This window comes from Scyliorhinus torazame, chromosome 17 (assembly GCF_047496885.1).
Source record: "Scyliorhinus torazame isolate Kashiwa2021f chromosome 17, sScyTor2.1, whole genome shotgun sequence".
Lineage (NCBI taxonomy): Eukaryota > Metazoa > Chordata > Chondrichthyes > Carcharhiniformes > Scyliorhinidae > Scyliorhinus > Scyliorhinus torazame.
The window spans coordinates 102,464,021-102,479,752 of NC_092723.1; the positions used below are offsets into that span (position 1 = coordinate 102,464,021).

General features: G+C 51.4%; 1 protein-coding gene across 1 annotated transcript in view; it reads left to right on the forward strand.

The window, feature by feature from the left end:
• Window positions 1-15,732, forward strand: part of mettl26 (methyltransferase like 26) — a 61,684-nt gene that overhangs the window by 38,830 nt on the left and 7,122 nt on the right. Inside the window, exons 4-5 of the mRNA XM_072480811.1 lie at window positions 11,479-11,546; window positions 11,708-11,786. Coding sequence (XP_072336912.1) covers window positions 11,479-11,546; window positions 11,708-11,786 — 147 coding nt within the window. The remainder of the gene's footprint in view (window positions 1-11,478; window positions 11,547-11,707; window positions 11,787-15,732) is intronic.

Here is a 15,732-nt window from a genome sequence, read left to right on the forward strand (position 1 = left end):
GCCCAATACACTGGCAGTGTGCACGATGCCTTCATCCTAGTACACTCGACGACATGTTCGAGACATACACTGGCTAGGGGGTTGAATTCTGAGCAACAGGGGTTATACAGGCATGGTCACTGCATCCTGTGCCCCCCCCCCCAACGCACACCTGCAATCCCCTCCATGATATATACCTGCCGCACACAGGGTGCAGGCCCTGATTTGGCAGCAACACCAGTTCTGGTCCTTGGGATGGAGGATGATGGCAACCTGCTCTGTGATGGACTCCAGTGCTCTGCATCGTTTGGCAACATCTAATTCCTGCCCATGGTAGCACTTTCCATCGTCCACCTGGGTGATCCCTGCATGCGAGCTGGCCATTCCTATCGAATCCCTGGGTGGGGACGGTCGGTGGGGGTTGGGGGGGGCGGGGGGGGAGGGTGGGAAGCCCAGTCCATCCACAAGGTCCGCCCATCTCTCTTCTCCCCCCCCTCCCCCCGCCCGCCCGCCCCCCACTCCTCTCTGGCCAGACCAGTACAGACCAACCCACCCCTCAGACCCAACTGACCGAGCACGGAGCACTGAGGCAGCTTGTAACAGTGTTAACTGGTGTTTAATGTGCACAACTATTTACAGATACGTGCTCTAGCCCCTATAACTAAACTGTGCCCTGCACCCGTGCCAACTTAACTGTTGTTTAACTTTCTGGCCTCACGGGCCCTAACACTATGTCCAGGTGGATGCCCAGATGGTGCATCAGTAGTGGAGGCAGCCTGCTGTGATTCCTGCCCTGCCACCTGGATCCCCGTTGGTGGCCGTCGTCTGGGGCGACTGGGCTTGGATGGGTCCAGCTGCTGCTCAGGTGTCCCAGGTCTCATGGTTCTGTCCTGTTTTGCCCGCTGCCCACCAGATGCGCCAGGGCTGGGAGGTGTTGGGGATTCCCTGATGCTGCGGTATTCCGGCATCTCCTCTGCAGGTGTCACCGGCACTGGCCCCATTACCTCCTCCTTCCTTGGGGTGCCCCCGGGCTACTCCATGGGACAAGGGAGCTATCCCCTGAGGCTCCCCACCACCTGGCGCTGCCAGTCCAGGAGGCCCGCTTTGGTCTCAACCAGGGTCTGCATGCCGGTGGCCATGGAGCACAGGGAGTGGACCATCGCTGTCTGGGACTGCTCCACCTCACCCATTGAGGGGTGCCACCACCTTCTGGGTCTGTGCCACATCAGCTAGTGACTGTGGCACTTCTCTCTGGGACTGGGCCACCTCCTGTGTCTGTGCCACATTGGCCAGTGCCTGGGCTGTGCCACCAATGTTCTCAGCCATAGTCCACTGTGATTGGGCCATGCTCAGAAGCGCCGCTGCAATGTCCAGGTGGCTCTCGCACATGGCAGCCTGTGAGGCGCCACCCAGTCCTGGGCCTCAGCCAGCACCTGCACAGAATGCCCCAGACCCTGGACATGCTGATCGACAGCTGCAACCCTTGTCCCCAATGGCTCCACTGTGGGCGCCACCTGAATGGTGTTGGCCTGGGTGGCACGCATGGTCGGCACCACAGCCTGCTCCTGCACGCAGTTGGACACTTCCACCTGCGCCTGCAGGTGCTGGATGCTCGCTGACAACCCCTCATGCAGTCCCTGGCTCTGCCACAATCAATGGTATTGTCCAGTCCAGAACGCGAGACCCATCTGGACGGCAGCTTTTTCCTCAGGTCGGCCCACCTTCCGATCGTCCACCTGTTCGGGAGTTCCTACCTCCACCTGCTGTACTGGAGCAGCTGTGTGGTGCAGGATTGTGGCCCAGGAGCCTCTTCACTAAAGTGCTCAACCAAGGTGTGTGACTCTGGGATGGTGGAGGGTGTTGGAGACAGCTGTGATGTGAAATCAGTGTCAGCCCCAGACTCGAGCACCGGGGTGTCGTCGGTCTCAAGTCCATGACTGCCGTCCTTGCTGCTCTCCTCATCGCTGCTTGACATCTGGGGCTCCGGCTGTGGCACTGGCTTGGGGGGGGGGGGGGGGGGGGCGGACGACACCAGATGGATCCGTCCCATCACCAGCAGGTCCTGCAAGACACAAGACGAGACGCAATATTAGGGGGATGGGGTGGGGGTGATGGTGTGAGGGTAGTGTTTGGGGTTAGCTGGCACACATTTCTCGTGAACCGCAACTCAGCAGGGTCTCACTTCCTCGCCCACGGCCGTTCTCCACCCCTCCGACCTCCCTTTCCTCTGAGCTGCCACCCATGTCCAGGGTCCTCTGCTCACCCACGGTGAGGGCCCGCAGCTCTGGCAGTCCCCCTCCAGTTTTCTCCCGCTACCGGCCTTCTCTGGGGGGTGGGAGGGGGAGGTGGGGTTTGGCAGGGGGGGAAGTTAGGATTACGGATGTGCCGGGGGAACAGTGTTGCCTTGAGGAGGTTGTGCAGTTTTTTACGACAGTACTGGCTGGTCCGGATGGTGTTGCTGGTGGCATGTACCGCCTCTGCTACCTACGCCCCGCATGGCGAATGGTGGTGGGTGGCAGCCTCCTTCCTGGGCCGGGGTACAAGGTGGCCCGCCTCTCCTCCACCGCATCCAGCAGGGTCTCCAACTCGACGTCCGTAAATCATGGAGCCGCGCATCTTGCTGCCATCCTGTTGGCTGGGATGGTGTGTGGGGAGTGTAGTGTGTATATGCGGCTCCAGCTTCTCAGCCTCTTGAGTGTCAGTCGTAAATCTGACAGTCCCCCACCATTTCTCATTCGAATCGATTGTGTTCCACGTGGCACCAGTTCTAGCCCCTCAACAGTCGCTGCATCGGTCTAGCTGCGGCGCCAGTTCTGCTGTCGTGGAAGTCCACAAATCCTGTCCCGGCTTCAACACTTAGGCCGGGATTCTCCACTATCCGGTGGGGCGGGCCGTACCGGTGCCGAGGAGTGGCGTGAACCACTCTGGCGTCGGGTCGCCCGGAAGGTGCGGAATCCTCTGCAGTTTCAGGGGCTAGGCCGGCGCCGAAGGGCCTCCGCCGGCTGGCGTGAGTTGGCACATGCGCGGGAGTGGCAGCGTGTTCTGGCGTGATCCCAGCGCATGCGCAGGGGATTCTTCTCCGCGCCGGCCATGGCGGACCATTACAGCGGCCGGCGCGGAGGGAAAGAGTTCCCCCACGGCACAGGCCCGCCCGCAGATCGGTGGGCCCCCCTGGGGCCAGATCCCCCCGTGCCCCCTCGAGGACTCCGCAGGCCACCCGCAGAGCCAGGTCCCACCGGTAAGGACCTTGTTTGATTTACGCCGGCGGGACTGGTCGAAAACGGGTGGCCGCTCGGCCCATTGCGGAGCGGAGAATCGCCGAGGGGGCCACTGCCAACGGCCCCCGACCGGCACAACGCGATTCCTGCCCCTGCCGAAGAACCAGCGCCGGAGAATCCGGCAGCAGGCGGCGGGGCGTGATTCACGCCGCCCCCCTGGCGATCCTCCGGCCCGACGGAGGGGGGGGGGGGGGGGGGCGGAGAATCCCGCCCATGGTCTCAGGAATGGAGAATCCATTCCGCGGTGTTAAACCGAGCCACTGTCGCCCTTGCCGATGTTAAATATATCATAGTACTATTTTGCAGAAGAGCAGGTGTCTGTCCTTTATGCCTCAATCAACTTCAGGAAAAAACGATGGTCTGGTGAGTATCACACTGCTGTTTGTGGGAGCTGTCTGTGTGCAAATTGGTTGCTGCATCTCCTACATTGTAACAGTGATCCCACTTGGCTGTAAAGCACTTTGAGATATAATGAGGTTGTGAAGAGTATAAATGAATGTGGGTTTTTTTTAGCATTCATGAATAAATATTCAGAATATTGGTTAACATGCTAGTTTTGTTTCCTGCCTTAGAATGCAAAACAGTGGAGCTCTGCGCATGCTGCCCATTTAGATACAGCAAGACGGCCAGTTCCTTTTAACTTTTTGCTTTCTGTTCAGTCAGGCCTGTATCCTCAATATCCTTAATCCTGATGATGCACATTTGCAGCAGAATTTATTAACTAGTGATGTACATTTACTCACTACTACTACCACGCAGAAAACGTTGCCAATGCGAAGCTTCTTCAGTGGGACCACAAGATGGCTGTGTGAAATGGGAGGCAAATTACACCAGAGCAGTAAACTCTTGAGGTTGGGCTAATGTGTATTTCCAGAAAGGAAATAGTTTCTCAGCAACTAAGTGGTGTAACTCAGTGTTTTTCAAACTTTTTTGCCCGGGACTCATTTTTACCAATCGCCCATCCTTCAGGACCCAAGCCGGCCGACCTTCATGACCCACCATTTTCTCTTACCTTTAATGCAAGAGGCGAGCCTGGGCTTATCTTCTATAGTCTAGAGTAGCGAAGAATGGGAAATGACCTCATTGAAACAGGCATTATTCTCTCAGGACTCTACATAGCAGATGCAGAATGTAAGTTTTCCTCAGATGGGTGGTTTACAGCCTGGGGATATAGTCTGCAAATTACAATACGATGATTTTAGACAGAGATGAGGAGGAATTACTTAAATCAAAAGTCTTCTGAATCTTTTTAATCTCTAAAATTCACTATCAAAGAGAATTCTGCAGGCTCAGCCAATGAACATATTCAAGACAGATGCAGGAAGACTTGAATTAAATTGAATTTTTAAAAAATCTTCTGGGTCAGCGCGCTGACCTCAGGAGGAGGTGGTGTTTCTCTCTGGGGTCCGGGCATGCGCACTAATGAGCGGGCACGCATGCGCAGCGCGGCCGCAATTTTTAAGCCGGTCGCGGACGGCATTTTTTAAAGCCGGCTGCTGCCGCTGTTGTGCCTGAATTCACGCGATCGGGAACGCCGTGATGGATGGCTCCACGACTCTCCCAACACCCGACCCATTCGCGGGGTCGCAACCCCCACTTTGAAATTGCCTGGTGTAACCTAACAGAGTGCTGGCGGCTAACGCTCAGCACCTAGAGTCAAGTTTTTTTCCCCGCACTAATATGATGCAGAACAAATTTCACCTGCCTCTCTGATCAGCATGTTTTGGGATGCTGCCAATTTGTGTAAAATCTCCAAGGCAACTGGGAGCTAAACAATTGTATAATCTGGGGGATGTACTAGCTTCATTGCACCTGCCTTATTGCAGATGGGCCACTGCTCTGCTTTTTACATCTGCCAGTGCCATTCATCTGTTATCAGATCAGTAAACCAGGCTAGCTGTCTCCATGACAATGCAGGCTTGACCTCCAGCCCACAAAAGAACACCAAACTGAGGTTTTCTTTTTGCAACCGTTCTTTTTTTAAATAAATTTAGAGTACCCAATTATTTTTTCCAATTAAGGGACAATTTAGCGTGGCCAATCCGCCTAGCTTGCACATCTTTGGTTGTTGGGGTGAGACCCACGCAGACACGGGGAGAATGTGCAAACTCCACACGGACAGTGACCCGGGGCCAGGATCGAACCCGGTCCTCAGCGCAGTGAGGCAGCAGTGCTAACTACTGCTTTGCAACCGTTCGTAGCTAAGCCAACTCCACCAGCAGCTATTGAAATGACACCGTATCATAGAATCCGTACAGTGCAGAAGGAGGCCATTTGACCCATCGAGTCTGCACCAACCCTACGAAAGAGCATCCTACCCATGCCCAATCTCCAGCCCAACCTTTGGACACTTAGGGGCAATTTAGCATGGCCAATCCAACCAACGTGCACATCTTTGGACTGTGGGAGGAAACCGGAGCACCCGGAGGAAACCGGAGCAGACACGGGGAGAATATGCAAACTCCACACAGACAGTCACCCAAGACAGGAATCGAACCCAGTTCCCCGGCGCTGTGAGGCAGCAGTGCTAACCACTGTGCCACCGTGCCACCCGTCATTTCGTCGATCTTTATTCAGATCTGCCACCTGTGTCTCCCACAGATCCAGATTCAGTGATAAATCATTGCGGTGTGGAAATAACCATTCAAACATTTTAGAAAATAGACCTTTAGACGGCAGAATACCCTTTCTGATCTCTGATTTGCCGAGCTATCAAGCTGGTGCTTATTCTAGCCTTGGGCAAATACTCTCTGAGGAAGGTTGACCGAAACATTGACTGGTGTGTGAAGTCTGGAGATGCCCAGTTTTTCATCTGACTGTTTCCTTTTCATTGGACCCTACGTGAACACCTGGCTGAGATTCCACATTTTAAAATAGTCGAACATCCATGTGTAGGAGGAGTAAAACCAGCACAGATATGATGGGCTGAATGGCCTCCTTTTGTGCTGTCAATCTTTCTTTTCCTCGATGACTTTCAAACGATGTTAGTATTAGAATAGGAGTCGGATGGGAAAGTGAGCGGAGCCTAGTTTCCATGCCAGTGTTGGTCAGTATGTCATTTGGTTGGTGGCAGCTGCCACGACAGGTGCCTTTTCTGGTCTATGATGGCACCTATGGCAGCGGGCACTCCTGTTGCAAGTCATGCCAGATACCGTAATGGTGAGAGTATTAGTGTGGACAGTAGATGGCTGCCGGAAGTATGCAGGGTAGGCAGGTCATAATGTCAATCAGCACGCAATGCTCATTTGCAGTAATGCTGCCATTGTGGAGCTTAGTGCTGCAACCAACATCCTCTCTTAGCCCTACTCAGCTGACCATGTTAAACTGCAGGAAGGATCCCCGCCAGCCCGCAGTTAACGGGATAGTCAACTACTTGCAAATTAGTCGCAGGTTGATTTTGTCTAGCTGACACTTGAACAGAACGTACCAAACATTTGTAACCTTAAAGTTGCCGACTTCTGCTGAGATTGGTGCGGCAGGTATTGAAGGAGATCTTGCCGATCTGTTCTCAGACATGGGCAAACTGATAGACGTTCCCAGTGCAACAGAAAGGACTTGGGGATTAAAAGTAGAGCATTCAGTGCAGGAAAAGCTGCTGGAAGAGGGAGGGGGAAGGACTTTCAGCAGGAGACCATGGGGCGCGATTCTCCGATCGTGGGAGAGTGTCTGCGCCGTCGTGAACGCCGTCGCGTTTCACGATGGCGCAAAACGGGCGCGGGCACTAGCGATTCTGACCCCCACAGGGGGCCAGCACGGCGCTGGAGCGGTTCACATCGCTCCAGCCTCCCTTCCTGCCGCGCACTGGGGCGGCGCCAACCCGCGCATTTGCGGTGGCTTTACAGAACGCGCAGGCCCCGAAGCAACATGGCGCAGGGGTTCTGGGGCCGGACGCGCAACAAAGTAGGCCCGGGGGGGAAGAGGCCGGCCCGCCGATTGGTGGACCCCGATCGCAGGCCAGACCCCATCGGAGGCCCCCCCTAGGGACGGAGCCCCCTCCCCTCCCACAGGCCGCTCCCCGACCCGTCGCGCAGAGTTCCCGCCGGCAGCGACCAGGTGTGGACGGCGCCGGCGGGACTCTGCTTTTTCTGCACGGCCGTTCGGCCAATCCGGGCCGGAGAATCGGCAGCCTGGCCTCGTACAGCGGCCCGCGACCGGCACCGCGCCAAATGCTCCGGTGGAAATGGCGACCATTCTCCGCACCTCGGAGAATCGTGCGCCGGTGTCGGGGCGACGTGGCGCGATTGCGCCGATTCTCTGGCCCAGCATCGGCGGGGCTGGGAGAATCGCGCCCCATAAATATCCCGAATGTTTGTGGAGCAATTCTCTGCCCTAAACCTCAGTGAGTAACAATACTCGAGATGTCTGCAGTTATAGTCACATCTGCAGGGTGAGCATCACATTGCAAGTAGCTGTGAAGGTGACTATGGCAATGAATATTTATGCATCAGGACGGTCCAGGCTGGACCTGAAAATATTTGCTACATCTCGCAATTTTCCATTTTATTCAAAGAGCTAACATTTTTATTATTTTGCCAGAAAAAAAACGATGAAGTGAGCACAGAACTTGGCTCAAATTGCAGGTTCCCCATGGCAACATCTTATGAGCCTCTTTGCACCTCAGTATGATGACAGTAGTCTTAGCTCACATGACAACAAGCTGACCTTATACAATTTCAATCTGAGCTTAAACTGCACCACCCTGACTCCAGGTGGAAGCTGCTTGTACTACAATAGAAGCTGAGATACCAGCCATCAGATGCTGCATGGTGGTCGGGTCCACTAGTATGAAAATGGGGTTTCCATCACTGCTATGCTGGGAGGGATGGGCTCAAAGCTCACCTCACGACTCTGCTAAATTGGTACTTGACTCCTCCATGTCACTTGAGATTGAGAGCAGGTGTTCTGACACACTTGTCGGTGCACCAAATGTGTTGTTGCCTGCTCAGTTAGTCACCTTCTGGATGTATATGTCAAAATAGCCTGAGTCGTTTAATTGCAGCAGGACCTGTGTGCGGCTTCAAGCTCCATTGAGCGTACGCTCAAACTATCCTTTTCCAGGCTGCTCATACCAGGTGTCTCACTATGTGCAGACCCTGCCTCTGTCATTCTCTAAATGATGTGGAGTGTCAGTATCTGATATGGCAGCATGTCTCACATTGTCTGACGAGGCTGTGTCTTCGTCATCATTGACCTCTTACCTATTCATTCACTGCCTGACCAAAGCTGCAGTTCACTTTGTAGATATGAAAGGGGAAAGGCTCAAGGATAGGACTGTGATGGGGAGGTGGAGGGGACAGGTAAAAGGTGCCAGCTTACATCAATACACAGAGTATGGGATGAAGGGACGATGAGTTGTGGGATGGAATATTATGTATGAGGATGCCATCACCGTTCATGGCTTCAGTTGTTAATGAGGGTTAGGACTCCTGCTACCTCCAGTTACGCAGCACATTGTCCTACGAGAGAGAGAAGAGAAGAGAGAGGTGTGTCAGTGAGTGATGCTATGTGTTTGTTTAATGAAGCTGTCATGGTTGAATAATCTGTGTGAGATGTGGGTGCGAGTCTGGTAGCACTAGTTAAGTGTGTTGAGGATGTGGCTGAGCATATGAATGCCAAGTGTGAGTCCTGATTGATAGAGATTGTTGGTGGGTGAGTGACAGTAGTGTGGACAATTGAGGGGTGACTTGGGCCTAATGGTACACTGATGGGACATAGCATTATATACTTACTGACCTTGACTGTACAGCGAGGTCATTGAACTTCTTACTGCACAACATCCAAGTCCTCGGGGCTAGTTGGCATTGACTTTGCCCCCACTGCTTTCTGAGTGAGTCTCTAAAAGGCCACCTGCAGATTCAGGACATCCCTGCTATCTTCCACTTCTTCATCAACGCCTTTGGTGCAACGTCTGAAACCATTGGAATTCTCTCTTTCCCGCATTGAGATTATTCAATGCTTTCCAGGTCAGATTCACTCCCTGCATGGCAGCCAGAACCTGCTCCAGCCACAGTGCCCCCACGTGATTGGCCTCTTGCTGTTGTGTCCAGTCACTCAATAGAAAGGCTGGAGACTTCAATAATGTAGAACAACAGGCAGTACCATCTTAGCATGCTACCTGTATTGCAGTTAGCAACTATGTGTGTCGACATCCTTTTCCCTGTTTTTTGTGGGGGGGAGGGGCTAAGGCATTTAGCACCTGTGACTCCACACTAAATACTGCATCCATTTGTTCAATGGCATTGTACTTCCAACTCTGACTTGTACCACATCAGACCATGAAACGGTCTGTAGAATTCTGAGGCAGTAAAAACACTGCGGCTTTGAAATTACACATTGAAATGATGGGTTTGGATTCTTTTTAATATGTCTAAAACTCCACTCATTTTCTTTCAAATGGGTTCACAGCTAAACTACCAGAGACTAGAATGATGCAACATGGATTGATAAATAGAAAGGCATTCTGACAGAAGAGCATCAATTTGAAATGTTACCTGTTTGTCTCTCCACTAGTGCTGCCTAACCGCTTGAATATTTCCAGCATAGGGCGGCACGGTGGCACAGTGGTTAGCGCTGCTGCCTCACGGCACTGAGTACCCGGGTTCGATCCCGGCCCCAGGTCACTGTCCATGTGGAGTTTGCTCCTTCTCCCTGTGTCTACGTGGATTTCACCCCAACAACCCAAAAAGATGTGCAGGGTAGGTGGATTGGCCACACCAAATTGTCGCTTAAATGAAAAAAAAAAATTTCCAGGATTTTTTGTATTTAGTTTGGACATATAAATGACAGCGCATGCCTGGTGAACCTGATTGGAATGTCAGTGGATATTATTTATATGGACTTGTCGAAGGGATTTGATGAAATTCCTCATAAGAGACTGTTAGCGAAGTTGAAGGAATGGAATTGAAGGCAAGTTGTTGACCGAGTTCGGAAATTGGCTGAGAGGCAGGAGATCGAGAGTGGAGATGATGGACAAATGCTCTAATTAGTAACAAAAGCGACATACTGCAGATGCGAAATAAAAACAAAGTTCTGGAAAAACTCAGCAGGTCTGTGGAGAGTTAACATTCCAAGTCCAATATGACTTCTTCGGAACTAATTACTCTAATCTGTGGATGTTCAGGACCTGTGTTGGGACCCCATCTATTATTAATGATTTGGATAATTGGATGGAAAACTACCTTTCCAAATTTGCTGACAACACAAAAGAGAGGAGACATTGTAAGCAGTGAAGATGGAAGCCTAACATTCCAAAGAGGTATTGATAGATTAAGCGAATCGACAAAACTGCGGCAAATGGATTTTAATGTGGACAAATGTGAGGTCATCCATTTTAGGCAAGGATTAATTGAACAGACATATTATTTTCTAAATGGTGAAAAGCTAGAAATAATGGAGGTCTAAGAGACTTGGGCATCCAGGTATATGGATCATTAAATGTTATGAACAGATGCAGAAAATAATCAAACAGGCTAATGGAATGCTCGTCTTTCTATCTGGAGGACTTGAATACAAGAGGGTAGAAGTCCGGCTTCAGCTATTCAAAGCTCCGGTGAGACCAAAAGCAGCTTTGGGGCCCGCACCGGAGGAACATAACATTGGCCTTGGAGAGAATGCATTTGTTTTAACAATACCTGAATGCCCATGTTGAGGATTTGCTATAACAATATCTGGATGTCCAAATTGAGGTTACGTGGAGCGATTACATAAACTAAGATTGTACCCCTGGAACTTAGAAGGTTAAGGGGTAACCGAATCAAAGTTTTCATGATAATAATAAGGAGAACAGATGAGGAGATGGCGAAAGACTATTTCCGCTGGTTTAAGTGTCTACGAATAGGGGATGTGGGGTTGGATTTTCTCCTTGGAGATGGGAATTGGGAGTCATTTCTTACCTCACTTCCTGAATGGCTGTTACCACCCCACAGTATTTCTTTCTCCGCCCCCCCCCTTCAGAGTTGCGGGCGGGCTGCAGTGGGGGGCTGCTGCCTCCCGAAGCAGGGTGGAGCGGGCACATGTTGAAGTGGCAGGGCTTAAAGGCTCTCCTCCACTCACTGGGATATCAACCCAGCTCTATCGCACACCCCTCCCCATCCTGCACACTCACCCGGCATCCACTAAGTGCAGAGCTCTTTGAGCTTCTTCATTGTTCCCAGGCAAGTTACTGGAGGCAATATTTTGATAGGAAGTGACTGATTTAATTTGATATTGTTCTTTTCTGCAGCCCTATGCAATCAATGGCATGATTACTCCGCAAAGCAATATAGATTTTGATTTGAGCTTAAGGCAAAGGTAAGAAATGATTGTAGTGTCTCTCTTCCCTTCCTTCCTTCCTTCCCCCCCCCCCACCCTTTTTGACAAAACCACCTTCTGTCAGTAATTCTCAAAGACAATGAAAAAAATGATGGTTTTGGAACAGCTCTGTTAAAAATGTTACATTTTTCTTTTGAAAGAAATCCAAGCTGGGGTCTAAGAGATATAAGAATGTTACAAAAACTGGCTGAAGAAAATGGGATGACATTCAAGAAGATGGTATGAACTTATTATTTCTTAAATAATCACAATGCATGTGAGATGGTGATTAAAGGAGTGTATCAGTACAATCAAAGCTCCCCCAATACTTTCATATTGGCCACTAAAAATGCATTCCATGTATTTTTACTTTACTTACATCACGCACTTGTAATATATGAGATAATGTACTGTCTCCCTCTTTCCCTTCTCTTCTGTTTTTTCTTTCTCATTCCTGCTTTCATCTGGAAGGATTGGAATGGTAGGGTGTCATGGAAGGATGTCGCTAATGGTTAACATTTGCAGAGTAACTGTGGACCTCAGTCAGCAGCACCATTCCCTTACCACCCTTAAGGAGAGGTTGAGGTGTAGTGGTATTGTCATTGACATAGTAATCAGAAATACAGGGTAATACTCTGGAGACCGGAGGTCGAATCCCATCACAGCAGATGGTGGTACAGTGGTTAACACTGCTGCCGCACAGTGCCAGGGACCCAGGTTCAATTCCAGCCTCGCGTGGCTGTTTGGAGTTTGCACTTTCTCCCTGTGTCTGTGTGGGTTTATGTGCAGGTTAAGTGGATTGGCCATGATAAATTGTTAAAGTCCTGAAGACTTGTGCTCCAGAGCATGCCACACCCCGAGCCAATCTGTTCCAGTCCAGGACACACCTGGGAATGTGGAAAATTGCCCAGGTGTGTCCTGAACACAAGAAACAGGACAAATCCAACTTGGCGAATTACCACCCTATCAGTTTACTCTTGATTATCAGCAAAGTGATGGAAGGGGTCATCAACAGTGCTATCAAGCGGCACTTACTCAGCAATAACCTGCTCACTAGTCACTCAGCTCCTGACCTCATTACAGCCTTGGTGCAAACATGGACAAAAGAGCTGAACCCAAGAGGGAAGTTAACATCAAGGCAGCATTAAAAAAAAAAAATTATTTTTTTAAGAGTATCCAATTTGTTTTTTCCAATTAAGGGGCAATTTAACGTGGCCAATGCACCTACCCTGCACATCTTTGGGTTGTGGGGGCGAAACCCACGCAAACACAGTGAGAATGTGCAAACTCGACACGGACAGTGACCCAGAGCCGGGATTGAACCTGGGACCTTGGCGCCGTGAGGCAGCAGGGCAAATCCACTGCGCCACCGTGCTGCCCATCAAGGCAGCATTTGACCACATATGGCACCAAGGAGCCCTAGCAAAGCTGGAATCAGTAGGTACCAGGGGGAAAACTCTTTGCTGGTTGGAGTCTTACTTAGCAGAAATGAAGATGGTGGTGGTTGTTGGACGCCGATTATCCCAGGAGATCACTGCAAGAGTTCTTCCTTGTGTTGTCTTAGGCCCAACCATCTTTTTCTTTTAAAAATGTATTTTATTACAAACATGTATAAAAACGGGTTACATGAAATAAACACCCGGGGAACCATACTTCCCAGCAATCAATTAAACAGTCTGTATAAGTCTTGGAAAGAGCACCCCACCCAAGGTCAACACCGCCACCCTATCCCCATCACCCAGTAACCCCACCCAACACTAAGGGCAATTTTGGACAGTAAGGGCAACCTATCATGGCCAATCCACCTAACCCGCACATCTTTGGACTGTGGGAGGAAACCGGAGCACCCGGAGGAAACCCACGCACACACGGGGAGGATGTGCAGACTCCGCACAGACAGTGACCCAAGCCAGAATCGAACCTGGGACCCTGGAGCTGTGAAGCAATTGTGCTATCCACAAGGCTACCGTGCTGCCCCATCCTTGCACAGGAGAAGGTCCCGTTTATCCTATGCAGTGCCTCACTCCATACTCCCCAATTGATCTCCCCTCCCAACTCCCCTTCCCATTTCTCCTTGATCGTCACCACCCGCTCGCCTCCCTGCCCCTTGTATATATCCCCAATTCTTCCCTCCCCTTCCACATCCGGAAGCAGCAGTCGCTGCAGCAGGGTGTATCCCAGCAACCTAGGGAACCCCCTCCAGACCTTTTGCACAAAGTTCCTAACCTGCAGATACCTGAACTCACTCCCCCTCGGCAGCTCTACCCTCCCCCTTAGCTCCTCCAGATGGGCGAGCCCTTCCTCCAAATACAGATCCCTCACCTTGACCAGCCCCACTTCCCTCCTCCTCCTGTGTACACTATCCAGCCCCCCTGGCTCAAACCCATGATTCTCGCACAGCGGCGTTAACACCAGCATCCCTTCTACCCTAAAATGTCTCCACCACTGATTCCATATCTTCACCGTGGACTGCACCACTGGGCTCCCTGAATACGTACTCGGAGCCATTGGCATCGCTGCCGTCACCATAGACCTCAAAATGGATCCCTTTCAAGATTCCTCCTCCATCCTAACCCACTCTACCGCTTCTCCTTCCCACCATTGCTGCACCTTGTCCACATTCGCCGCCCAATAATAATGAAGCAGGTTTGCCAACACCAACCCCCCCTGCTGCCTCTGAATCTGTAGCAGCGTATTCCCGACCCGCGGCATCTTCTCCGCCCATACAAAGTCCGAAATGATCATGTCCAATTTCCGAAAAAAGGCCTTTGGTATAAAGATCAGGAGAGCCTTAAAAATAAACAAGAACCTCGGCAGAATATTCATTTTCACCACTTGGGCCCTCCCAGCCAACGTTAAGTGCAATGTATCCCACCTCTTTAGATCCTTCCTGGCTTCCTCCACCAGCTTCATCAAGTTCCACTTATGGAGCCCCGTCCGTTCCCTCACTACCTGAATCACCAAACACCTAAACCTATCCCTCGCTACCGTAAATGGCATCCCCCCCTAAATTAGCTCACTGTCCCAGTTCATTCACCTGGAAAACCTTGCTTTTCCCTGCATTCAGTTTGTACCCTGAGAACCCTCCAAACCTCCCCAGCAGACCCATAATCCTTCCCATACTCTCCAGTGGATCCGAAACATACAGCAAGAGGTCATCGGCACAGAGCAACACCCGACGCTCCCTCTGTCCTCTCATAATCCCCCGCCACTCCGCCGACCCCCTAAGAGCCATCGCCAATGGCTCTATGGTGAGTGCAAACTGTAACGCGACAGCGGGCTCCCCTGCCTCGTTTCCCTGTGTAAGTCAAAGCTTTGTGAGCTCATATTATCCATCCTCACACTCGCCTTTGGTGCCACATACAGCAACTATACCCATGCCACAAATCTCGGCTCAAACCCAAACCTTCCCAAAACCTCAAACAAGTACCTCCACACCACCCGATCAAATGCCTTCACCGCATCCATGGACACCACCACCAACGGATTCTTCACTATCTATCAGAGCCCCCAATGGATTCTTCACTACATTCAATAGCTATCTTATATTACTCGCGAGCTGCCTGCCCTTCACAAAACATGTTTGATCCTCTGCAACCACCCCCAGGGCAAAATCCTCCATCCACCCCGCCAACAACATAGCCAAAACTTTCACATACTTGTTCAATCGTGATATGGGTCCATACAACCCACATTCCACCGGGTCCTACCCCTTTTTCGGGATTAACGTGATTACTGCCTGCTTGATTACTGTCTCCAGCAGCTCCCCCTTCTCCAGCGCTTCATTAAATGCCCCCAACAGATGTGGTGCCAGGTCCGTCGCAAATTCCTTATAAAATTCCGCTGAGTATCCATCCGGCCCTGGGGCCTTCTCCGACTTCATGTCCCTGATATTATCCAGCACCTCCCTCAGCCACAGGGGCTCCTCTAACACCTGCCTCTTTGCCTCCTGCACCTGGAGAAATTCCAGCTCGTCCCGAAACTGCCCCATGTCCCCCTCCTCTTCCCCCCCCCCCACTCCCTGTGTCCACCTTGTAAAGGCTTTGGTAGTACTCCCTAAACGTCTCGTTTATCTTCCTCGGCTCCGACACCACATCCCCAGCCCCAGTCTCTAACTTCAATATTTCCTTGGACGCGGCTTGCCTCCGCAGCTGGTGCGCCAGCATGCGGCTCGCCTTCTCCCCAT